The sequence below is a fragment of the Lathamus discolor genome, chromosome Z (genome assembly GCF_037157495.1).
Source record: "Lathamus discolor isolate bLatDis1 chromosome Z, bLatDis1.hap1, whole genome shotgun sequence".
Taxonomy (NCBI): Eukaryota; Metazoa; Chordata; class Aves; order Psittaciformes; family Psittacidae; genus Lathamus; species Lathamus discolor.
The window spans coordinates 86,189,605-86,215,244 of NC_088909.1; the positions used below are offsets into that span (position 1 = coordinate 86,189,605).

Sequence of the window (25,640 nt, forward strand, 5' to 3'; positions counted from 1 at the left end):
CTCTAATTCCTCTTGTTTGTTCCCCATGCTACGGTTTTTTGTATAGAGGCAAAGAAACTTCAGTAAGCTCTACAATGTACTAATACAGAACTTATCTTGATTAATTTTATCCTGAACAACTGACTGTTATTAATCAATACTTCTTAAGTGTGTTTGGCTATCTATGTCTCCTTACTCATTTTCTTACTGCAGGAGAGCATAACAGAACTTCTAAATCTTCTGAGAGACTGAGAAGAGAAAGGTGTGATCAGGTTGATTCATTATTAAATATTCTTTGTGTAAATAGCTCGAAATACTTCAGCATGTTTCATTTTTATCAATTTATTTAGGTAAATATTCTAGTTAACAAGAGGCTACCAACCTAAATACACTTTTCCCTCCTTCTGTCTTAGCCCCTCAGACCTAAATGTTTTATTATGCTCTCCTGCAATAAACCAGTAGAACTGACTCAGAATACTTGTTACAGAGTTAGCAAGTTTTAGAAAAGTTAAGGATAGAGAGTATTCCCTGTATGGTGTGTTTGAATCCCGATATTTACAGTTACAGTTTACTCACTGTGCATCCCAACACAGGGAACAAAAAAAAAAAAAAATAAAATATTCTAAGCAGTTGTCGTGGTTTAAATCGAACCACAGAGCTTGTTCACTCACTCCGCTCCCCCATTTCTCTCTCTTTCTTTCCTTCCCCCCACTCCCCGCTCCCAGAGGGATGGGGATGAGAATCGAGAGAATGTAACTCTCACGGGTTGAGATAAGAACAGTCCAGTAACTAAGGTATAACACAAATCACTACTGCTACCACCAGTGTTAATAATGAAAAGAAAAAATAACAAGGGAAGAGAATACAATACCACCGTCGAACGAGTTTGACTCCCCTGAAGAGAGCCCGTACCCTTCTGGGTAACTCCCAGTTACCCCCCTGGGCATGACGTGCTGTGGCATGGAATACCTCTTTGGCTAGCTTGGGTCAGGTGTCCTGTCTCTGCTTCCTCCCAGCCTCCCCTCATCCCTAGCAGAGCATGAGACTCACAAAGTCCTTAGCCAGAATAAACATTACTTAGCAACAACTGAAAACAATCGGTGTTATCAGCTCTGTTCACAGACTTAAAGTCAAAACACAGCACTGCACCAGCTACTAAGAAGGAGAAAAACTGACTGCTACTGCTAAACCCAGGATAGCAGTACTAGACACTGCTGAGCCATCTTAAGTACCCATCACACATAGCTGTGACCTTTATGGAATAAACTAAGAATTTGTAACTGTAAGATACTAAGAAAACTCTACAAGAGCAGGAAACATTTTACAGCATTTAACGGAAGACTAGAGATCACAGAATGGTTGAGGTCAGAAGAGACCTCAGTATCTTGTCAGAGCTAGCAATCAAAATAAATACTTTCAAACTGTTTCTTCCTGTAACCCCTGAAAGCCAGGCAGCATTCCAGAATTCATGGTTTCAGGTATATACATTCAACAACTTGCTATTTTTATCCTTGAAGTCCTCATTCTTTTAGATCATTTTCTTCAGGCCTATATTCTGTCCTCCCGACAGTTATATCAAATTCTGAGCACTTTAAGTTGAGCAATACTTCACTAATTAATCCTAAAAGTATAAGATTGAGACATGTTTTTCAGAAGTATTAGTTTAGAAAGAACTTTATTCTGACTGAAGTCAACAATCAATCTGAACACACCATTTTTTACCAATCTTAACTGAACACCAGAAAAGTTGTAACCTGCAACTGTCCGAAAAAAAGCTGAGCAGCCCCAAGACTCACTGTTTCTTTGCAAGACTGGAGTTCCAGCTCCACTTTGCTCTCTACAACAACTGCCAAAGCTTCTGACCAAGCCAGCTATTTGTAGAAGACACCCTCCCAGAATGAACATACATTTGATGGTGGATCTGTAACACCAGGACAGCTGAAGCAGTCGCTATCTCCCGTGATCCTCATCTCCTTGCAGAAACAGGTATGGCTTAACAGCTTGAAAATCAGTCCCTGAGTTTCTAGACTGCAACTCAACACCTTCACAGAAACCAAGTGCACCTGTATTTTAAACATCCTCATGGATTAGGCTGAAAGTCTTTAAGTTTCAGAAGTTGTTTGCAAACAATTTGATAGTCCCAGCAGCTCCTGGAACAAGAGCAGGGCAAAACATTTAAACTGGGATGTTTAAATGCAGCGCTATCTTAAATGCAGTGTTAAATGCTTAAAAAGCAGTGTTATCTCATCAAAAACATCACTTCCCAGGAAACTTGAACTGCTGTTCCCAGTTAGTTCTGAGCAGGCATTTTCTCTCAGAAAAGTGTTTTGCTTGTGTTCCAGTTAATACATGTTAAATCTGAATACAGTTCACATGAAAAAGGCTATTCCAAAACTGTTATTCACATGTAACTGCTTCAAAAAACACCCTCTAAACGTTTCAAAATAGGATAAATCAAGGGCATTCTTCCTCCCAGTGTTCATGATCAGAACAAAATATTCTATCCTACAAAGAAGATAAAAATAGCAATATAAACCTAACTATTCTTGGTTAATGGGCAATTCAATTAAAGTTTTGCAGCAATTTTAAGCATATTGTTCAAAACAGCATTTTTCTCCGTAACTGGCAAGCATCCTAAATTTTTCTTTAGGTTTCTAGATGCACAAGAAATCAGTTCAGAACAATACACCATTACCTGCTGGGAATTAGCTCAATTTGAACAAAAGCAGCATATGTTTCTCAAGAAGCAAGGTGAATTTTAGTGAATAAAAATGCAAATATGCATTTTAACAGCCTTGAATTTATTAATCTGATAGGTTTAATTTCCATTTTCCTGCATCAGCTTTATTTATAAAGTGTCATGCCCTATAAATATGCTGTTATTTTCTATAGTCAAGCACCCTCTTAACAAATCTTCTCATTAATATGTAAATTTAAAGTCAATCGGTCTTCTCCCTGACAGCGCCATGAATTCCTAGTGCACTATATAATCGGCTTTGACTTGGCATCCACTATTTATCATCAAAGATGTCAGTTAGAAAAATTATGGAAAAGGCACTGCAATTGATATGATTGCAATCTACTTTGTCAACACTTAATTGTTCCTCAAATCATACATTTACATATAAACAGCCTAAATACTGATCCATAATGATGCAAATAAACTAAATTAAAAATCTCTTCTACTGCACAAGATGCCCTGTTGTATGATGAGTTCATTTAAGAAGCTATTGACAATGGCATGCATTTCAACTAGCCCCAGAAAATAAAATTCTGCTAATTTAATTGCTGAGTAGGTAGTCTAAATTTTGCCCTGAGATTCATTAAAGTGGAAACAAAATATTATTAATACTTCGTATTAATACTTTGTCCCTGCCCACAGCAGGAGGGTTGGAACTTGATGATCTTTAGGTCTTTTCCAACCCTAACTATTCTATGATTCCATACCACTGATGACCAATTTTAGGTTGACACAGGCAGTATTGTTACACAAACCTTTTATATTCCTAGAGCAGAAGCCACAGCAACAACTGTCATCCATCCAGTTTCAGTGAAAAAAAAAAAAAGAACACATTAGAGCCTTAAAGAAACCTAATACCATCAAGACCGCCAACCTCTCAGTCCAAGACAGGTCGTTCTCCACTTCTACTCTTCCTTTGTCCAGTCACTGACTAGAAATGGCTTAAACCAACTGTGAAACTGTAGCTTTAGGTAAAGCAAATTATCAATTTTGATTCTTTATAAATGTCAGAAAGAATAATTCAAGTTACTTTCTTTCAATAAACAACATGTAACAAACACTGACTTAAGGATGTTAAGAAAACATAGTAATTAAGTTTCTCTACCTAAACCCACTTATTACATATTTTACAATCTGTATATAATACATGACAGATTATAGCCTGGAAGGAGAATTCTCATGTTCTGAAATAAAGTGCATGCCTCCTGTTAATGAACCCTCAGAGAGGTAAAACTTACACATTTAATACCTATTTTAACTAAAATCTGTATAAAAATGCATCTTGAAAGTCTAAGTATCCAACAAATAATTCAGAAATGCAAGCACACAATTGTAATTTTAAAAAATCACAAACTTACCTTCCATGGGCTTACAAACTGTGTACGTGCATATCGAGTTAACATGTGGATTATAACAACTTGACCCCACTCTTCCACGTCAACCAACAAGTTACAGAGCTTTCTGTAGTTCTTGTGAATCAGATCTATTCTATCTGGACACACTTCCTCAAATGCCATTACAACGCTCCCAGCCACCAGCTAGAAAACAAAATATAAATAGGTCAGTGTTCCTTCTACAGTTCATTCACGAGTAAGAATCAGAACTAATACTACCAATTCTCCACAGTTTCAAATTGTTTCTATTCAGTGCAAACAAACAACAATAACAAACCTGAGCCCAGATAAATGGTATCTTACTTAAACCAGAATTGGAGTAAGTTTACTAGAACAGAGAAAACATTTGCTGTTTCTATTACACACATAAATCTTAGTTCCCAGTCCTGAAGACACAGTGCAATGTAAGCATAAATTTTTTTCATCTTTCAGTTATAGTTTCCAAATATATTATCAGAGAACTTGCAATTAACTCAGAAGTAACAGTAAACAACAAGTATAATACAGTGATATGTCCAACAACGTCTATTGGGATTCTCTTATCAACAGTGGCATGATCAAACCTAAGAGGAGGCAAGTGAAGTTTCCCAGCACTACTGGAATGCAAACTTATCTCTCAATACAGCCAAATCAACTGTCATATGAAATTTTATCTTTTGGGTTTCATAAACACACTTCAGAAGGAAAAAAAAAATAATAAAAAAGGCATAAACCCAAGCAATACAATGGAGATATATTAATACTTTTCCTCCAAGCACACAACCAGAATTTCTGCATGTTGTTCAGCACTTACCTACCAGTTCCAAAATTACAGAAATGGATCATTTATGCTCTAGTACATCCTCATGCAATTTTTTGCCTCTATGACAAATATATAAATATACACAAAGATCCTCATACTATGACTTTTTACAAAACCAGCTTTGTTTTCAAGAGAAACTTAAATAGATTCTCTACGTTATAACAGCTCAAAACTTACTAAAACCTTTTGATACAGTATTTTCTTTTATAAATAAAGGAAACATATATTGAGGTTACTGCTAAAATTCTGGCAACAGGTTACCTTGACTGTGGGAAAATCTCAAAAGCTGACCATGCCTTGTGAGGACATGCCATTGTGTGACTGGAATTACTGTTCTTTCTCTTTTAATTGCTTTAATTAAGATTTGTTTTGTTGCAGAATACACGTTAAGTCAAATAACTGAAACAATGACACTTTATATGAAGCAGCTGATATGTATGCAGTTAGCATGCATGCAGTATAGCCTTCTGGCAGCAAATTAATATCATATTCTATCTGAGCACTGGGGATCTGCGTTTCAACCTCTAAAATTTCCCCAATGACTTAAAGTAAGCAATTAAATAGGAGTGCAGTTTATTGAAATGGTACTTTTTGAGAAATATTAAATACAATGATATTCATATGTTACATTTTTCTCCCTGTATTTGGCTGACATTTGGTTTATTAGTATGCACCCAACATTACAATTGAAAGAAAACAGCTCAGAATACAGTCTTGCTATTATGCTAAACAAGTTTCAGGCTCTGTGGGGATTTTATGAATTACCAATAAGAAAAACGTGAAGTTGCATTTATTGTCTCCAGCCCTGTCCACATACTGGTACCTGCTGGTCCCAGCAAGGATACAACTCATTCCAGAGAGCAAAATTTGATTATTTGATAGAGCTAAATAAAACACAGTCTGCATCTAAAATAATTTACCATTTTTTGTGTATCCCAAAAGCAATAGCTCTTTTTTTCATCTTGTACTAACTTTCTTCTTAATAACATGCTACAATAAACTATTCTGCAATTCAAAACTGCTGCAAGTTGATGCTTAGGTATTAGTTCAAGGCTCAGCAGAAGACAGTGGTTAACTCCAGACAAATAGCTATCAGTCCTGAGTAGGTATCCCATTAGGCCAGATAAGCTGAGGGTGAAAGAGAAGAGTGGCAAGAGTTCCGTGTTAGAACTCCTTTGCAGCAAAACAATTTTATCAGAATGCAAACCTCTGAACTACTGTTAAGGCCAGCTTGCAGAGGACAGCGTGACAAACCTGAAGTTTTTTAAGAAAGAGATGACACTTTCAAACCACAGAGACTTTTTTCAGATCACTGTCCCATAAACTTTATTGCGGATATTCTACTCTTTAACACTGCAAGACAGTACAGGGTGTCTTGATGGGTTTGACATACAAGAGGAGAAAATGAGAGAGGGAAAGAGAAGAAGTGAGTGTGGAGAGACTGACACACAGATCAATATATGACTATAAGAACAGTCACAGCTTAATATTTAAAAATACCCTTCAGTTGTGAAGGATGACATGAATTATGCTGTCTGACCGTAGCTCTGGAGTGGATACCTCTGCCTTTTACTGCTACTCATACTGCACGCATATTTTTGCTGTATTTCTCTTTCATTTGGATATGATATAGTTTGAAAGCTGAGATAAAAAAATACATATAACATTAGTTTAGATCTTTCAAAATGGAGCAGGTATCCTTTGAATAGCACTGTTTTTTCAAAAGTTCAGTTACTACGAGTAAAAACAAATCTAATGAAAAAAACAGTTATACTATAAAACAGGAATTCTGAATAATTACTTATTTCTATACACATGGGTCACCTATTCAAATTTAGAACGAAAATGCTGTCACTTGTGAATGCTTAAAAGACATTAATAAAAATTCGAACACAAAACCTATGAAATGCAAGAGGTACACTGGATGAACAAGCATTTTATTCCTGTGGCAAGTCCCTAGATTTACAAGTTAATGCAGGAAATGCCATACATCATGAGAGTATTTAACATCACATCTCTCTTCTCCATTATTGCATTTTCAAAAATTAGGCTTTTCATTTGAAAGGGGTAAAAAAAAAAAAAAAAGGAAAGGGAGAATGGATTGGTAACTAGAGGATTTACCTGAGAAAATTTCCTAATACCTTCTTAATAAGAGATTATTTTCTAGTTGACACTGCTTCCCCTATAGCATGATCCTACTATACATCTAAACATCAGAGGAACAGCTAATAATCTTTGTTTATTGAATGCTCGACATTCCATAAAAATATTTAGAATTAAAATAAAATGATCCAATCAGAATATAAAACCAAAAAGTATCTGTTTCCAAAAAACAGTCAGTTAATTTCCATCTCGCTGTGTCAATAGTAGCTTTTTGTATAAGGAGAAAATATAAATCATTCCAACAAAACTCGCAATGAGCTTATCAAATTCAAATGCTGCTTTCCATTTATGTATTTTTTATATTAAAGCAATAAACATGGTTCATTTGTCTTCCACTGGTTGCCACGTTTTTCTGTGCTGTTGCTATGAACTTCAGCCATTAGCTGTGCTCCAAGGTAAACTATATGAACCATCAACAAAAGTGACACCCAATCTATGGAGTTCATATTTTCTCCAGATTATCTATGCTAGTTGACAAGCTGGTAATGAAAAAAATCACACTAAGCAAATGGTTCCTCTAATAACAATAAATTTTCTATAAAATTATGAAGGGTACAAAACGTTTCCTTGCATCTATTTTGTCATGAATTCTAATTAACGCTGCAAAAACCTGAGAGTGCTGGGTCATCACAAGAAGTGCATCGAGGTTTGATTGATAATACAGTGCAAGTTGGCCTATGCTGCCAAGATTCCTCTCTCTCAAATTAATGGCCACCCCACTTGCGCTAATCATACAGCCCAAATGATATTCCCCTTCTTATTTCAATTTTCTGGAGGCAAGGAAACTGGAAAAGATCAGTCATTTATCTTCTAATAGCTGGATAATAGATCTATCACAATAAAACATCTGCACAAACTCGGTAATTTTTTTTCCACAAAAGTGAAGCTTTTACCAACATTAAATCAGTAAGTTAAGAAAATACTGTCTTATCCACATATTTGGGTTCCGAACCAAAATATTGAGTTATTAACAGAAGCCTGCTGTTAAAAAGTAGAAGCTTAGCTTTCTTTTCCCATTATCCCCAAATACACTGCTTTTGTAAAGATCAAGATCTTCATTGTAAAGCCATCACCAATTCCTGGGATCATTTTTTAATCTAAGGGGTCTCACCTGGCAGTCTGCAAAAGAAATCTCAGTACTCACACATCTGCGTAAAGACTTTTCACCCCCAAACCAGAATTAATACCAAGTTGCATCTGTAATATTTAGAAGTAAATTATCACACCAGAAGAGAATAATAAATTTATTTAAATATTAGAAGTAGTTCAATGTGATTAAGATACTCTCAAAGGAAAAAACATTATTTAAGCAGAGGCTAAAGGAAAATTTAGCCTTTAGAAAAAAGTGTAAATCTTAATTAGCAATAAAGAAATTCCATGCAGTAAGCTAATCATCAAGCTTATTAAATTAATCAAAAAATAGCATAAGAGTGAAGTGATACAGAATCAACTGAAAAGAAAAAGTGAACTAGTTTCCTCTAAAATACCCAATTACACCTTCGCACATTACTATGTCACTAGCTATATGACTTTCAGAAAAAAATCATTTTAGCATAAAAGATGTATATGCTTTTATCTTCTTTTCTACCTAAAATCATGTCAGCTGCTGAATTATCTAGAGTTACTTGAAAAATAAAAGGAGCAGGCATTCATGCTCTGGTACCTGCTTATCAAAGTCTGAGGTACTTTTTTTCTGTAAAGCAAAGGTAAAAACATAGCTAGGAGCTTCTTAAGCCTTTATAATAAAAATACTTACAAACATCTTCTCTGTTGAAAAATAAAATACACTGGCACAAAAATCACACTTTGTTGATACACTCCAATTCCCAGTTAGTTACCCTTGAGATATGTTAACGATGGTATGCACTTGATAATTTTGCATCTTAGATTAACTGAGAGCTTGGCTTTTAATTGAATCTTCATGTTAAGTCACTTAAGGAGTAGAGTGATCTTTCATTTATCTTACCAGAAATGTTAATGAAGTGCTGGGTTAAGGTTAGCTCTCATCTTATTTTGAGTTTTGCTTACCTCAGCTTACACTAAAATTTACTACTGATTGAGACCTAAAAAATGAACATATTTTGTTCATTCTGATGAAACAGCTTCATTTTGCTGTAGTAAAATTATCACCCAGGCAGTTTCTTGCTATTTCAAATGTAAAATTACTCTGACTAATTTAAATACGTTGTGCCTTTTCTTTGCACCATAAACTGCATTAATAATCCACAATATCATGTCCTCTCTGAATAAAAACAAAGAAACCAAAACCTGGTTGACACAAATTTAAAGGCATCTGCATTTAGTATTTCACCTTAATGCAGAGATTATGCCAAAGTTTCAAAAACCCTGCTTGAGGTTAAACAGTTAGAGAAAATAAACAAATTACAAGTAAAAATTTACTTTTCATTACAGCTAAAACTCAAGCATCACTTGGACAACATTCAACTGTCCTACACATCATTAATATTCATAATTACAGTCTTCCTCCGAACATGTTTAAAACAAATGGGACAAAAACCCACAAACACAACCATCACCACCAAAAAACCCCAACGCCACCCACCATCCAAACCCAACCAACCGAAACACAAAATTACAAACAAGAAAGTTAAATGGTGGATTTCCCCACACCCAGCTGAAATATACAATGCGTTATGGTTTGCCTAGGCCTTATTAGTCATAACAATAATAATAACACAGAAATGCCAGAAGTAACCTGACACTTCCATAAAGGGAAAGAAAGGTGGAGAGTCACTGGTGCTCAACAACTCCCAATGTCACTATAATCTCTCACACTCTGGTAAGGACACTATATAAGGAAAACATCATCACTTCCCCAACAAATGGATCTGCTGCCATAAGATTAAAATACCAGCTGATGACAACTAATGCTGATGTAATGAAACAGCTTCTGTGCATTTAAATTGAAGTAATCCAGAGATTAGTGTCAAGTAAATGTTTGTGGTCTGAGTTTCACCCAGAAATTCCAGGCCATCTCACTATCAAAACAGCCAACAGAGGGTGTGTAAAACAAACACAGGCACTTGACGAGGGTATGACAAAATGCTGTTGTTTTACAGCTCAGAGCCATTTCTAGAATTCCTGTGGCAACAAACCCAACATAACTTTCATTACAAAGACTGCAAAATATATTCTAAAAGCCTTTATTTTTATGTATATAAAGCACCTTTTCTGCTAAGTGCATAAAACTGAGCTTCCCTTAGAGCATACAGAATGGTGGTTCAAATTAATGACTTTTGCAAGAGGAGCCTAAATAAGACTTAAAAAGTAGGCAGCTCAGTGCTATACAGCCTACATGTGCACACACCTGTACATAAGGACAACCCCCGTAAGCAGCTGCATCTGCTCCAATTGTAAAAGCAAAAAGTAGCTACAAGTGGTACTCTATTCCCTCCACTATGAGAAAATTCCTAGGTTCTCCATTTAAAGGCAAAGAATAAGTTTATTCAAATTACAGTTACCTGCTAATAAAACATTTATGCACTATGCACTCTCTTGTTAGTAAATGTGGAGGTTTTCTTGGAACATTCAGCAGAACATGACAAGGCATAACTATATAAGATAAAGCTTTTCTGTGCTAGACTGGTCATCAAAAAACTCTAAAGGATTAAAGAGAGACCTATCTACTTCAGATTACCACAAGCTGTGTAGTCTGGGATGTAAGAGCACATATTAAAACTTGGTTTTTATTCAGAGAGTCTTGAAAAGAGATTTGTAGGGTTCCTTTTTGGAATAATAATTTTTCATACAACTTCATGAAAAAGCAAAACTTCTGAAGATAAGAAGTCTCGGCCCAGGGTGGTATCAGGCCTTGCTAGGGAACAGACCAAGAGGAATCAGGGAAAGGAAAAAGTTACAGCAGTTAACCATATTATGTCTCCAATGAGGTCCAGAAGACCCAGTTCTAGACCACCATTCTTAGCTTCACGAATGTGTTGACAAAATAGCATATCTTTGACTATTGCTTCAGCTGGTATCTTTACAAATATAGTGTCTATTATTCACTGTCACAGAGGCACTAGAATTGCGGCACATACTAAGCAATAAACGTTAATCCCCTTATAAATTACTCCATGTGCCAGTATCAGTGTGCAGGGAAAAAAGAAGATCCAAACCTACTCCATTTTTTTTTTCTCTAGCATTTTGTTAAGGTAAATGTGTAAATTACTAGTTCATAGAATCATAGCCTAGTTAGTGGTTGGACAACCTGCCATTTACCATAAGCAATAGTGACTAAGAAACAGAGTGAAAACATACGGCTTTTATTTTCCTGTCATCAGCAATAAAAAGTAACAAAGATAGCTTCTTAGCCCTTTATGCCTCCACAGGTACAAATAATCTAATCTCACATTCACAGATTGCATGCACACCAAGAGCATGAACCGCGAAAAGAAAACACACAAAGAACCACTGGGGGGGCAACTCCACAGAAGCACAAAGGCCTCTGACAAATGAGTACAGGTCAAGCATAGATGCAGTCAGGAGAGCTAACTAACTGATTTACCATCTGCTGAGCCTTTAAGCTTCTGCATTGTCCTTCAGTAACCCTTCAGTGGAAGCTGCAAAACGTATTTTAGAGAACACCCCCCACAATTCAGGTCCTGAACACCTGGACTGTGCTAGAATGAGACACATTCCTGTGTGTTACAAAAACACTTGGCAAATAAGAGATGAAGCAACATGTTATCTGGCATGTAGTGATATGTTCATTTACCCAAAAAGGTTTACATTCACTAAATTATTAATTTGAACATGCGAATGTTTTCATTTACAACTCTATTTTCTACCTCGAGTATCTTTGATTCCTTGCTCATTACTTTTGTGTCTTAGACTCAGGAAACTTACTCATATGATGCAGGAATAAAAATAAAGTGTATGAGTATCATGAGACCTCCATGAGTTCATGCGAAAACCCTGTATCTACATACAGCAGGCAAAATATAACAGGAGTGTTAAATATACCGAAGTTGACCAAGGACATCAGTTTTACTTACCAGATTGGAAGTAGGGATATTTGCAAGCACAAACAAGCACACAGAAGTACCATCGTTTAACAGTTGTACACACTACAAGGCAGACTGACATCAACAGGCATACTTAGCACCGTACATAAGTAATTTATTCTTACAGTACCACAAAGTGAAATGATCTAACCAATTTTCCAATGAGAAAGTGGGAACGAAAATTTATACAGACACCAATTCATACAATCACTTTCATTTTCAAAATTGAGTTTAAAGAAGTATACACAAAAATACTTGCTAACAGGAACAGATTAATACCCGTGACACAAGTAAAATTATCAGCCTTATTAAAGGAGATGGTCACTGTCACAGTCATAGTATAATGCATAAATACACAATGATATTTCTAATTAAAATCATACAAAACCACATCAGCATTAGGAAAGCGCAGCATGTACTGCTGAATGACAGCCTCAGGAGTAAACTCTTTAAAGTAAATGCATATGCAACAGCGTACTGGTTCTTACCGTACTTCTATCCTTCAAGAGCTTTTCTATCACTTCAATTAACATTTCCTTTTGCTCTGGATCAAGACTAGAAGGAAAAATAAGAATTATTTTTTACTCATTTGGTGAGATATATTCAATATCAAAAGAGGCTATGTTTGTTGACCTTCAGACAGAAGATGGGAACCAAGAGCACTGAAGAAACCACTTCCAGAAAAATCAAGGATTCCAAAGAACTGAATGTAAATGAACTTGACTTTGAAAACAAAGTTAATCACAAAATGTAGAACTGAATTGAAGGAGTATAAAATTAAATTATCGTTTGTCTTTATGTTATACCAGTTGTGGGTTCTCTGAGAATTGTAATACTTAAAACTCATTAAAATGTTAGGATTTACATGTTTTAGACAACAAAGGAAGCATTACTGCAGTGAAAATAAAGAGCTCAGAGTGATCTGCTCCCATTATGGCATCTAATAATAACAGTACGGAATATTAATACTAGTGATGGGGCTTTTTTAAAAGTCCTTTCCAAAATCTCAGTGCAAGCAGATGCAAGTATGTGGTACAGCTTTCTATTGATAGACAGACGATACTAAAAGCTTGGAAATGCTCTCTAAGTGAAATAAGCAAGAAGTCTGGCATTTTCAGTGCTAAAATTACTTCAAAGTACCTGGGCAGTGTTGACTGCATTGGGCATAAATGTTGCTGTTCACACTATGCCTGAAATCTTTTCTGTTTAATATGTAAGCTTCCTGCTGTTAAGACTGAACCACGAATGAACAAGCTCTTCCAGGTCAGACATCCATCCAAATACCATGACACTAAATGCAACGAAGACTGGAGTATTAAACTTGCAACCAGAAGTCTGAATGGACCACTAACTGAACTACAGGACTATCAAACCAGTAGAGAAGTCATGGAAACCAGAAAATAATTGGAGCATACAGGCACTATTAAACTGTTACTTCTTACTCAAATGCTTGCAGAACATGGAATACTTAAGATGTAGGAGACTATATGAACTGCTGAATGATCTTCACACCAAAAATTCATCCCCTCCAGAATTCTGATTTTGACTAAACTCAGTCTCTCCAGAAATTGCTTGCTCATTACAAGCAGCCAAAAGACAGCCTTGCCACCAGTATACAATCGGTATCACTGGACTGTGGAGATACCAGCCATGAGCCTTATTGAAACATCTGCTAAAACTGTCTATTAAAGACTCTTGTTTGCAGGGAAGCCTACTGGACCTGTCTGTGGACAGGTTTTAATTTGACAGCCTCTTCACTAGTTCCCAGTACTGCTGCTTCCTCAAGAGATGCAAACAGCTATACTCTCTCTCGGTCCTGCAATAGAATCACAGAATCACAGAATCCCAAGGGTTGGAAGGGACCTAAAAAGATCATCTAGTCCAACCCCCCTGCAAGAGCAGGGTAACCTACAGTACATCACACAGGAACTTGTCCAGGCGGGCCTTGAACATCTCCAGTGTAGGAGACTCCACAACCCCCCTGGGCAACCTGTTCCAGTGCTCTGTCACTCTCACAGTAAAGAAGTTCTTCCTGATGTTAACGTGGAACTTCCTATGTTCCAGTTTACACCCATTGCTCCTTGTCCTATCACTGGATATCACTGAAAAAAGCCTAGCTCCATCATCCTGACACCTACCCTTCACATATTTGTAAACATTGATGAGGTCACCCCTCAGTCTCCTCTTTTGCAAGCTAAAGAGACCCAGCTCCCTCAGCCTCTCCTCATAAGGGAGATGTTCCACTCCCTTAATCATCTTTGTGGCTCTGCGCTGGACTCCTTCAAGCAATTCCCTGTCCTTCTTGAACAGAGGGGCCCAGAACTGGACGCAATATTCCAGATGCGGCCTCACCAAGGCTGAGTAGAGGGGGAGGAGAACCTCTCTTGACCTACTAACCACTCCCTTTCTAATGCACCCTAAGATGCCATTTGCCTTCTTGGCCACAAGAGCACATTGCTGGCTCATGGTCATCCTCCTATCCACCAGGACCCCCAGGTCCCTTTCCCCTTCACTACTTTCCAGCAGGTCAACCCCCAACCTGTACTGGTACATGGGGTTGTTCTTCCCCAGATGCAAGACTCTACACTTGCCCTTGTTAAATTTCATCAAGTTTCTCCCCGCCCAACTCTAGCCTGTCCAGGTCTCGCTGAATGGCAGCACAGTCCTCTGGTGTGTCAGCCACTCCTCCCAGTTTTGTGTCATCAGCAAACTTGCTGAGGGTGCACTCAGTTCCCTCATCCAGGTCATTGATGAAAATATTAAACAGCACCGGTCCCAGCACCGACCCCTGAGGAACTCCACTAGTCACAGACCTCCAGCTAGATTCTGCGCCATTGACCACAACTCTCTGCCTTCTTCCTTTCAACCAGTTCTCGATCCACCTCACTACTTGATCGTCAAGCCCACACTTCCTTAGCTTATCTATGAGGATGCTGTGGGAGATAGTATCAAATGCCTTACTGAAATCAAGAAAAACTACATCTACCGCTCTACCATCATCCCTCCACCTAGTCACTTCCTCATAGAAGGCTATAAGGTTGGTCATACATGACTTCCCCCTCATAAAACCATGTTGGCTGTTCTTAATGACCCCCTCATCCTTGATATGCCTAGTGATGGAGTCAAGAATAAGTTGTTCCATCATCTTTCCAGGGATGGAGGTAAGGCTGACCGGTCTATAATTACCCGGGTCCTCCTTCTTGCCCTTCTTATAGATTGGTGTGACCTTTGCCATCCGCCAATCCTCAGGCACCTCGCCCGTTTCCCACGACTTACCAAAGATGATGGAAAGTGGCCTAGCAATGACCTCCGCCAGCTCCCTCAGCACCCGTGGGTGCATTCCATCCGGACCCATCGATTTACAGATGTCCAGTTTGCATAGCTGATCCCTAACCCAATCCTCATCTACCAAAGCAAACTCCTCCTTTGTCCTGACTCCTTCTGGGGCTATAGAAATCCAGGGCCCTCAGGGAGAGTCTGCAGGAGTAAAGACAGAGGCAAAGAAGGCATTCAGCACCTCTGCCTTCTTTATATCCTCTGTCTCCAGGGTACCCACTTCGTTCAGCAGTGGGCCTATATTGCCTCTTGTTTTAGTTTTATTTGCTATGTATTTGAAGAAGCCCTTTCTATTGTCTTTAACCCGACTAGCAAGATTGAGTTCCAAGGAGGCCTTAGCTGTCCTAATTGCCTCCCTACATCCTCTAACAACTGTCCTATATTCCTCCCAAGCGGCCAGCCCCTCCTTCCATAATCCATAGATTCTCCTTTTCCACTTGAGTTTGCCCAGCAGCTCCTTGTTTAACCACGCCGGTCTCCTAGATCCCTTACTTGACTTCCTACTCATTGGGACGCTCCGATCCTGAGCTTGGAAGAAGCGGTCCTTGAATGCTAACCAACTATCTTGAGCCCCTTTACCGCCTAGTACACTTTCCCATGAGACTTCCCTTAGCAGTTGACTGAAGAGGCCAAAGATGGCCCTTCGGAAATCCAGAACTGTGGCTTTGCTAGGTAAATAAACCAATGCTATCAGATATGGCATTTGTACAAGGAAATTTTGAAAATATGACAATAAAAGCTCACAAGCTTTCTATAAGTAGATCCAAAATCCTACCACCAAGGAAGCAATTGTTGGTTACAACTTCACTCATAAGTAACTATGAACGTTATTGTAGTCTAGGTAAGACAGAATTTGCAGCTACAATGGTTTAAAAACTAAGCTGAGAAAAGGTAGGTTTAGACTAGGTAGCAGAAATAAATTCTTCACCATGAGGGAGTTGAGACAGTGGAACAGGTTCCCCAGAGAAGCTGTGGATGCCCCATCCTGGGAAGTGTTTAAGGCCAGGTCGGATGGCTCTTTGAGCACCCTGGTCTAGTGGAAGGCGTCCCTGCCCAAGGCGGGGGGGTTGGAATCTTCAGGTCCTTTCCAACCCTAACCATTCCATGATTCTACGATTTGTCACCTGTGCTGCAAACTACAGCAAATGCCATCAGGATGAAAAATACAGACACTAAACACAAAAAAAATCTTCGATTCTGAGTATACCTATCAAAATAGTTACTACACAGATGACAATAATTGTCATATTAAAACCAAAAGATGGTGCATCAGCTTCTTTTTTAATCTTTTCACACTATCCTGTTATTCTAGCAGGACACTTGCCTGTATTCCAACCAAATTGAGCAACAGAATGTCTACAGACACTTTATAAGATCTGATATAGCTGAGACATGCCAACCCCACCTTATGTCTTAATAAACATAGCCCACAACTATCTTAAAATTGCTTTCCAGTATTTGTCACAACCACTTACCTGTACAGCTTTTGGATTGCATGGGCTGCATTCTTTCTCACATAAGGAGATAAATCAGAAGAGGCTTCCTTAATAGCAAGCATCATAATAGGAACAATAATTGGGACACGGATACTGGATAAAACTCTCAAAGCACTTGCACGGATTAACTGATTAGGATCCTAAAGAATGGAAGAGGAGGAGGGAAATAAGATGGTGCAGAAATGCATCATTAAATTCTCTGCAGTGTTTACACTAATTAGTGACTGCATATGAAAGCACGTAAATTTATCTACCAGTCAGGCTTACAAGCGAAATATAATACTAGTAAAATGTGACAAATTTCACACAAGAAACTCCCAACAACCAAAAAAAGTAAAAGAAATTAAGAAAGAAAACAGTGAAACACTACGAAAATTTGGAAACCCGGCAAAGGAAAATATTAACAGTCACTTTCCCAAGCACAATATGGGAATAAGAGATAAAAAAGTACTAATATTTTATTTAATGATCAGATTCTTTGGAAAATACAACTAGCTCTGTTTTATTACTTAAATGTAAGAATTGTCCAATGAAAATGTGATTCTGTTGCAACACTCATGTTCAAGTTCTTGACAACATGTCCATTTTATGTTTTACTGCAGGAAATAAATTGAAGCCAGTAAGAAAATTAATTTTAAGCTAAATGTTTTGAGACTTCTACTTCCTACTCTTCCTTCTTTCATCTCAGTATTTGCTCCCTTTACAAAATGCTAGGGTTAGCTTGGAAATCCAATAACAGCACAGAAATTTGTATTTGGATGAACTGTAATGTAAATCTCATCTGTTAATCATGGGCTTGGGGCACAGAGAAAAATAGTGCTTAATCAAATACCAAATCCTCTAAAATCTAGCAAACCAAAAATGCAGCAGCATTAATCCAGTGTACTGTCTGCCAAAAGGACACTTCCCAGAGAACATTTCTTACATTTTTGTAATTAGAATTAGTTCATCTAAGCTCCCCAAATTCCTACATATTAGCAGCTTCTGAGTAGTATCTGGATGGTAAAAGCACTTTATTTGACAATTCTGGAAAAATAACTTGTTTCTACCAGAGTTTGCAAAGCTCATCTCCTATCATACAAGTTCAAAATATCCTAAAAATCTCTAAATAGGGAAAAAATTGCCATACATAGAGCTGCACTACAATCTTCATTACAGACCCCGAAACAAGCTGTTACAAAAAAAAAAAAAAAAAGAATGAAGAAAACTAATTATATCTGTCTATCTTTCACAGCAGGCATAGTAATTTCATTAGTCACCAAAAATCTCAGCTAGCTTGGGGTCTACCTCCTTGCCACACCACCACTTCCTTTTGAGTTACTCAGCCACAAAATTTGACATATCCCCTATCCATTTTTCCCACTATCCACAGCTCTTTAAAAAGTTAAGCTGTGAGAAGTATTCACTGTACACATATCTCATGAAAAAACATATGATACAAAGTCACTTGAGTTTTTAAGTTTTTCATGGCAGTCACAGGGTAGTAAAGGTAGTATACACGACACTATGAAAAAAGCTGAAAGGAAAGGGGCAAAAAGCTCTCTAGTCAGCTGTGGGATGCTCCTACATCTGGCACACCTGGTGCTCCGACTGCAGCATTTTCCAACAAGACCCAAGGTCTGGGTCTGCAACACAACAGAAATTCATTCTGAACCTAGAGTAACCTTACAAGAAGAGTACAAGAAAAAAATAAAATACCCAACTCTCTCTTGTAATGAAAATCAGCCAAGTTTAAGGACAGAGACTTAATAAGTATTTTCTCCATGGTCTCACTTCAAAGGTAATCCTAATCTTCACTTTCTAATCCCATTTCCCATTGTGATCTGAATTTGAGAGAGAGAAACACCACAAAATACTAAAAGAAACACAAATGGTTCAGGGTAACAACAGGGTCTTCTTTCTACATATATATGATACCTTGTAAAGAAGGCATTCCAGAAATTAAATGGGTACATGAATTTGAAAGCACCAACCTGCTGCTTTTCTGTAGTGAATTAATTTTCCTTTGTGCAGGTCTGATGAGGTTTCAGGCAACACAAAAAACTTCATCAATGACATATCTTAAAAGTACTTTATCAGATGCAGGTATTCACATGCTTTAGTTTACCATACTACACTTGCACAGATATATTATTTTTGTGATACCAGCTCAGAATTCTCTATGAAATGTTGTTTGGTAGCCACTCACTTTTAAGGCACGCTGGAAAGTACTGATGGACAATAATGCTAGATCTTGCTGTTCCTCTGCATAGCGCATCAGATAAACATATACAAGCTTTTTTATCTGAAAAGAAAAACACAGTGAATATCATTAGCAGAAAGTTGTAGGATTCTATAAAACTAAGTCCTAGATTACACATTTTTGCCAACATTTTCTTCTTTGAAGGCAGACTTAACATACTACTGGAGTACTCTCATACTTCTCATATGTCTTAAGATTTTCTGTAATCCTTTGAACAGAAACTCCCCAGGTGCTGCAATATTACCTAATTAAGGATACAAACAGATGAAGGCTAGTAACACAAAGTACTGTTTTAAATTATCAACTTGTAAATAAAGACTTGAATAATTTAAGAAGCTGACACGTGGCAACTGGCACCTGAGCATTCCTCAGGGATTTTTTTCTTATGGAAGACAGGTTAAACTGCAATAGCCAAGGATTTCAACAAGCCCCATTTATTTCACCCTGAAACTCAAAACTGATTACTTTAATATATTTGAAAGAGAATTTAACTTCCAGCTGAAGTGTGGTAACTTACACTATTTACATCTGATTAAAAGAGCACTTCTGACTACACCTCAGACAGAAGCAAAAGATACCAAATCCAGCCTTGCCTGACTACAAGCATTCAAAAGATACAGCCAACATATGCATACTACAAAGGATGTGATGTTCAAAGATTAAGAAAGCCTCAGTATGATTTTGGGGGAGGAGGGTATTCAATTTACTTCACTTTACCCCCTCACGGTTACTGTATGCCCAGGAAGCAGTGAAAACATTCTTTACCTTTGAGTTGCAAACCAACTATTGGGGTCTATAATGGAAAATTCTGAAAGACCCTCAACTACAGCTGTGCTATAATTACTGTCACCATCAGAAGATGTATCTTTGTGCCAATTCTGGTGAAAAGCATAATATTAAATCACAGAAGGTTACACCATACTGAATCATTTGTTGTTTGGCTATAGACAAGCAGCAATCAACATTGACCACAAGAGGCCTACGCACTGAATGACTGCAGGTGTGCAAAGAAAGCCTCCTTTCCTTGAAACCACTCTGTGACAAGAAATGGAAGCACTTATAGCTTCGTGACTACACTACTCTTTCACCATTTACCTTCATTCAATGTTAAAATGCTCCGTTCTATAAAATTAATCATAACAGGGGCACATTAGGACTGAGGAACAGAGGTAGATTTGTTTAATTAGTTTATCAATATAAGCACATCAAACTCCATGAGTTATTGACCAAGACTTATTTTTGTTCCATACCACCAATTGTTTATTGGGTCATTTTTTGTATCCCTACCTTCCATGACATGATGCACATAATCACGCTGAGGTCAGTGTGTACTTATAAAACCAAAAAATCACAAGGTACTTCTGTAGACAATAATATGCCCTTTGCTTCCCTCAAAACAAATAAACGTGTTCTACTGCTTCTTCACCTCCATCTCCCTGTATCAGAGAATTCAGTTTTGATTTAAAAAAAAAAAAACAACAAAAAACCAAAACAACAAAAAAACCCCCACAAACCCAACCAAAACCAAAAACACACACAAAAAAAGAAAGGGTCAAAACCAAAACAACAAAACCAAACAGAACCCATTTCTGGGAAGGAAAGACGGTTAGATACAAAGTCACCCAGACGAACTTAAGTATTTTATGCTTGTGCATTGCAGCAACTTGTACGGACAGATTTGTGTAAGAATTCTTAAGGAGGTTTAGCAAATCATTTTCAGAAAACACTGTCAGGATCAATGCACTAAGAATCTGAATTAATCCACTAAGTTCTCATTATTTCAAAAGCATCCTAGTAACTGGACTATGACAAAGGTTTCTGAGACCCTGAAGTGCTAACTAGATGGCTATACAGCTACATTATGACCTAAACTTATCAACTAACCTTGATAATTACTCAGCTGGCTTTACGGCACACCCTGTTCTCTTTTCAGTTTAACAGTCTCTTCCCACACCAATATGCTAGCCCTAAACAGGGGGAAAAAAGTAACAAGGAAACAAAGTACAGCATAGAGGAAGACCTGTGACCTGTGAGTTCATGTAACTATTTGTTTTAAAATGTAAGAAAAGGATCATAAAACATAAACAGTGAAAGGCTTCTGCTAACTAATGTTAGGTTATGTGATGAAACCTTGTCTGCACACCCATGAAGAGGCACAGAGACACAAGGAGAGTGGAGGAGTGTTTCCAATTAACACCCTGCCTCAGTTTCCCCCAAGCCCACATCAGGAACCATCAGTCCAGATGTGTGAGAAACACAGCTGTAGTAGAAACTAAAATTTAAGTCTCAGAGGAAAGGGCATCCTGTCAGACCCCTCCCAGGATCTCCTCAGCTCCCATGCCAAGGGGCTTTTCTGCATACCTGTATGGGACACAGATAAAGAGAGGAGACTTAAGTGTGACTCTAGCAATTGAACGGGACCTCCAGTCATAAGGGTCCTTAAGTTCATTGTGGCCAGCATCTGGAACAAATGAGGGTCTGGCTGTCACAGGCCAGGAGAAGGAGGCCCATGAGCATACGTGCAAGCAACTTAAAGAGACTGGACTACCTGAAACCATGTGCCTGTCATGCCAGTGACTGGAATGGTTGCAGGTGTATCAGTGGATCAAGCTGCACTAGCTGGCAAGTAGGTGAAGTGGTCCCCACCTTTACCCGTCTCCTTCCCAGACATCTAAGGGCAAGACCATACGACTACTACAGCATAGACCAGGGCAATGCCATCAGCTGCCAGAGAAACTAGATGGCCTGTGGGTCTCTAGGGGTAACAATCATGTGTTTGTGTGCATCTCTCTAAGGGCATAACCGTAGTGGGTTGGCTAGCAGAGGACCCTGAATGTTCTGCCCAGGTGCAGTCGTGTGTGCACAGACATGCACACACCAGCGCACGTAATGGCAAGACCATGATAGGGTAGCTACTGGGGAACCAGATGAGTACTGGATTACACGTGTTCATTATGTGTACATCAGTTTGTACCAGCAACTGAAATGGGACTGCAGCCTTAGGGGTTCATATTCCATGTGCCAGCAAAGACAGTGACTGGGATCCAGGGGACAGCTACTGGGCAGACCGTATCTGAGCTGTTGCATGAATCCACACTGTACATATGTATGTATACGTATATACACACATAATGTGAGTGTGAACACCTATCAGGAATACACTCCCAGTCTCACTACTGGAGCTGTTCCAGTCCTAACAGCTAAAAGCATTCAAGATGAGTAATATTGCTCAAAGCACTCCTCTTTAGCGTAAGGTTTCTCTGTTCCAAACTTTACTCAGAATACTTATAACTTACAAACACAAGTTAAAAAGGAAGAGAACATTTAACTAGTCTGATTCCTTTCCTCACTTCCTATCATCACTTATTATAAATACAGTTACAATATCTAAGATTATTTTAATACAATAAATTCTGAATGACTCCAAATTGTCATCTTTGCACATTTATGCCTCCTTGACTTACCAGAGCTCAGTATTCAGCAGCAGCCAAATACATTTTTTCCATTCTTTGAAAGAATGTAAAGTTTTAAAGTAGCAGCTAAGTAACTTCTTTAACACTAAAATTAGTCTCAAACCTGACTTTCACTATCCATCTGTGTCAAATAGGAAGGAAAACAGATGTATCTATGATCTGCTATATTGCAGCACATTAGAGAGAGACAGAAGTTTGCTTAAGTTATTATTGCAGGAAATATAATTTTCAGTGTCACAAACCACAAAAAAAGCAACTTTTCATTCCCATTAATAACAGACACTGAAGTACTTATTTCCAGGAGAAAAAAGGAGGAACTGGAGCATGCATTTCCTTGACCTCTTTTCTTAAAACCCAATGCTTCAAACCCCTGTATTTTTCATTTTTCCAAAGTTATGATCCTGTGTAGTAGGAAGTAACTAATATCATTACACGCTTGTTCTGCTTTCCTCGAACTGATGCTTGTTAGTCACTACACGGTTTGAAACTACAAACTTAGATGTTATTTCCATCCAAATCCCATTTGTCAAGTCAACTGTAACTCTGACACCACTGCACTGGAGCTGACAGTGTATACACAATTCTGGTGGTGAGTATCAGAGTAACATTTTCTTTATGAAACTTATGGTTGTACAACTTTCTAACACAGATGCTGCTGCTTTAGATATCCTTGACCCACATAGTAAGTCTGTGGACTTAAATATGTCATAGTTGACCACAATCTCCATTTTTTTTAACTTCCCTGAAATCTGAATTTTCACCAGTACAGGACGGATTCTTTTTCTTGCTTTCTTATGAGGAAGAAAGGATAAAAAGATATATAAGCAAGCTACTTTCTGTGTTTAACACCACATATTGCAGCAAAACCAAACTGCTAAAATAAAATGGATGGTAAACAAGATGGAAGAAAAATGTAGTATTTCTGCTATTGTTTGTATATATGGAAATCCTGAAAATAATTAAAAGTATTTTCTTTTAGTATCATACAATTTAGTGCAAGCTGAGCGAATTTACACAAGCAACTCCACTCCAGAAATTAGCTTCTGTAGCGGATAATTCTGACTCAAGTTCTTCATCAGCCACTTTCATAGGAAGTTTAAATTCTTCTTGCTTGCCCTTTCTATACTCCTCCCATAATTCTCATAAAAAAGAAATGCATGTACATAAAACAAGACACCTGTGTGACTTTGCTTAAGTATGTGTGTCTTGCAAAACATAAAGTAATCCAAAGATTTGGATTAATTTCTTCTCTGCTCAAGATGGGACCTACTCCCCCATCCCAAATAGTCATATCTCTCCAAGATTACCAGACTTGAAATCAATTTTTTTTTTTTAATCTTCTGGACTTGCATGCATTCACATTAATGAAGCATTAAACAAACTGGACTAAATTATCAAAAGAACCAACACACTTCGTTAGTAACATCACATTTTGCCTAACCACGAATTCATAAAGACAAGTTTAACTGAGTTAAAGTGACCTCACTCTGTAATCCTAATGCTGATACACTCCCTTTATAAATATACTACATAGAACAGTTAAAACTTTTTTACCCAGCCCTTACCTCTCAGCCTTGATCTGCAAGATAGGTTTCCAAATACAGCATAGCACAGGCCTTACTCAAACTTTGCAGGCAGCACCACCCCTCAAATAAACTATAATACCTTTACATATGCTTGCACAAACTTTCTCTAAGCAATCAATTTTTAAAATGTACCTAGTTGTAATTCCTCCCTCCAAACCACCCAGCGTGTTTCCTTTATTTACATGTTAAACTAATGCTGTGACTGAAATGGAACCCTGAGAAATTCTATTATAATCTATAACATCTGTATTATTTTTTATGTTGAAGTCAGGTATTTACAATTAGATAAAATTTTCATACGTAGACTTCCCATAACAGTATGCTTAATGAGTTGTAGGAATATATGACTCGTACCTCAATATTTTTACTGGCAACATTCTTCACAACAGCAGGAAAGAGCTCAGAAGCATTTTTTCCCTTTGCAATCATCTAAAAAAACAAACAAACAAACAAAAAAAGGCAGTATTTTAGTAATGTAATAATATACGTTATTAGAGTGGGTTACTGGGTGTGGCAAGGTGGGTTTTTTCTTTCCAGGGGTGGAGGATGTGTTTGTTTTAAGACATAGGCATTTATTTCAGACCTGTATTTCAAACCTGACTTCTACAAAATTGAGGCTAAAGCCTCATTTTTCTTCTTTTTTTGTTAACTATTACACTTTCCAGGATACTATCCATACAGCAAAAGCCTTGAGTGCTAGCTGCTTACAAGTTTGAGGGGTGGAATCAATGAACTAGACTTTATCATATCAGACTGCAAATCATTTTCAATACTTTAAAAATTACTTACACCAAAGATCTTGCTAATTTGAAAAGCTTTACAGAATTGCCTTTTGGGAGCTGCTATAAGAAGAACGAAAAAAAAAAAACACAACCCAGAAACAAAAACAAGCAAACAAACAAGCAAACAAAAAAACCAATCAAAAAACATCAGCAGAAGTTATACAAGCTTAAGTCCTGCTCCTTTTCTCTGGAATAATCATCATGTGCAATAGAACCAAGGAGGGGGAAAAAAAAATAATAAATGACAACACACTTCAAAAAACAAAGCAAGATTGTTTTTCAGAGAAAGTTAAACACAAAAAGAGTTCAGTGTTTATATAGAACAAAACCCCAACAAAGTAAAAGTAAGACCACTCAACCGATGTTTATGATTTTTTTAAAGTAAGTTTTCATATTTTACCTTACAGAAATCTGAACCTAGGGCATGCAGTAAATCATAAGATTGTCTTAATAAAAGGTACAAACAACAAAACTCCAATTTAGCTTCAGCTCTTGCATGAACAGCTTAAGGAGGAAGCAATTTATTAGAAAGTAAGTACGTTAGAAAGAATAATATACTTTAATATACACTACAGCTGCATTAATCTCTTATTTCTCAGATCCAATTCCAGCAGAATGTCTGC

General features: G+C 37.6%; 1 protein-coding gene across 2 annotated transcripts in view; it reads right to left on the minus strand.

Annotated features, from left to right (window-relative positions):
* AP3B1 (adaptor related protein complex 3 subunit beta 1) overlaps positions 1-25,640 on the minus strand; it is a 164,634-nt gene that overhangs the window by 115,671 nt on the left and 23,323 nt on the right. For both annotated transcript variants that reach the window (XM_065661062.1, XM_065661061.1), the window contains exons 3-7: positions 24,590-24,664; positions 19,123-19,218; positions 16,914-17,074; positions 12,591-12,657; positions 4,078-4,257 (exon numbers count right to left, since the gene is read on the minus strand). In XM_065661062.1, coding sequence (XP_065517134.1) covers positions 4,078-4,257; positions 12,591-12,657; positions 16,914-17,074; positions 19,123-19,218; positions 24,590-24,664 — 579 coding nt within the window. The remainder of the gene's footprint in view (positions 1-4,077; positions 4,258-12,590; positions 12,658-16,913; positions 17,075-19,122; positions 19,219-24,589; positions 24,665-25,640) is intronic.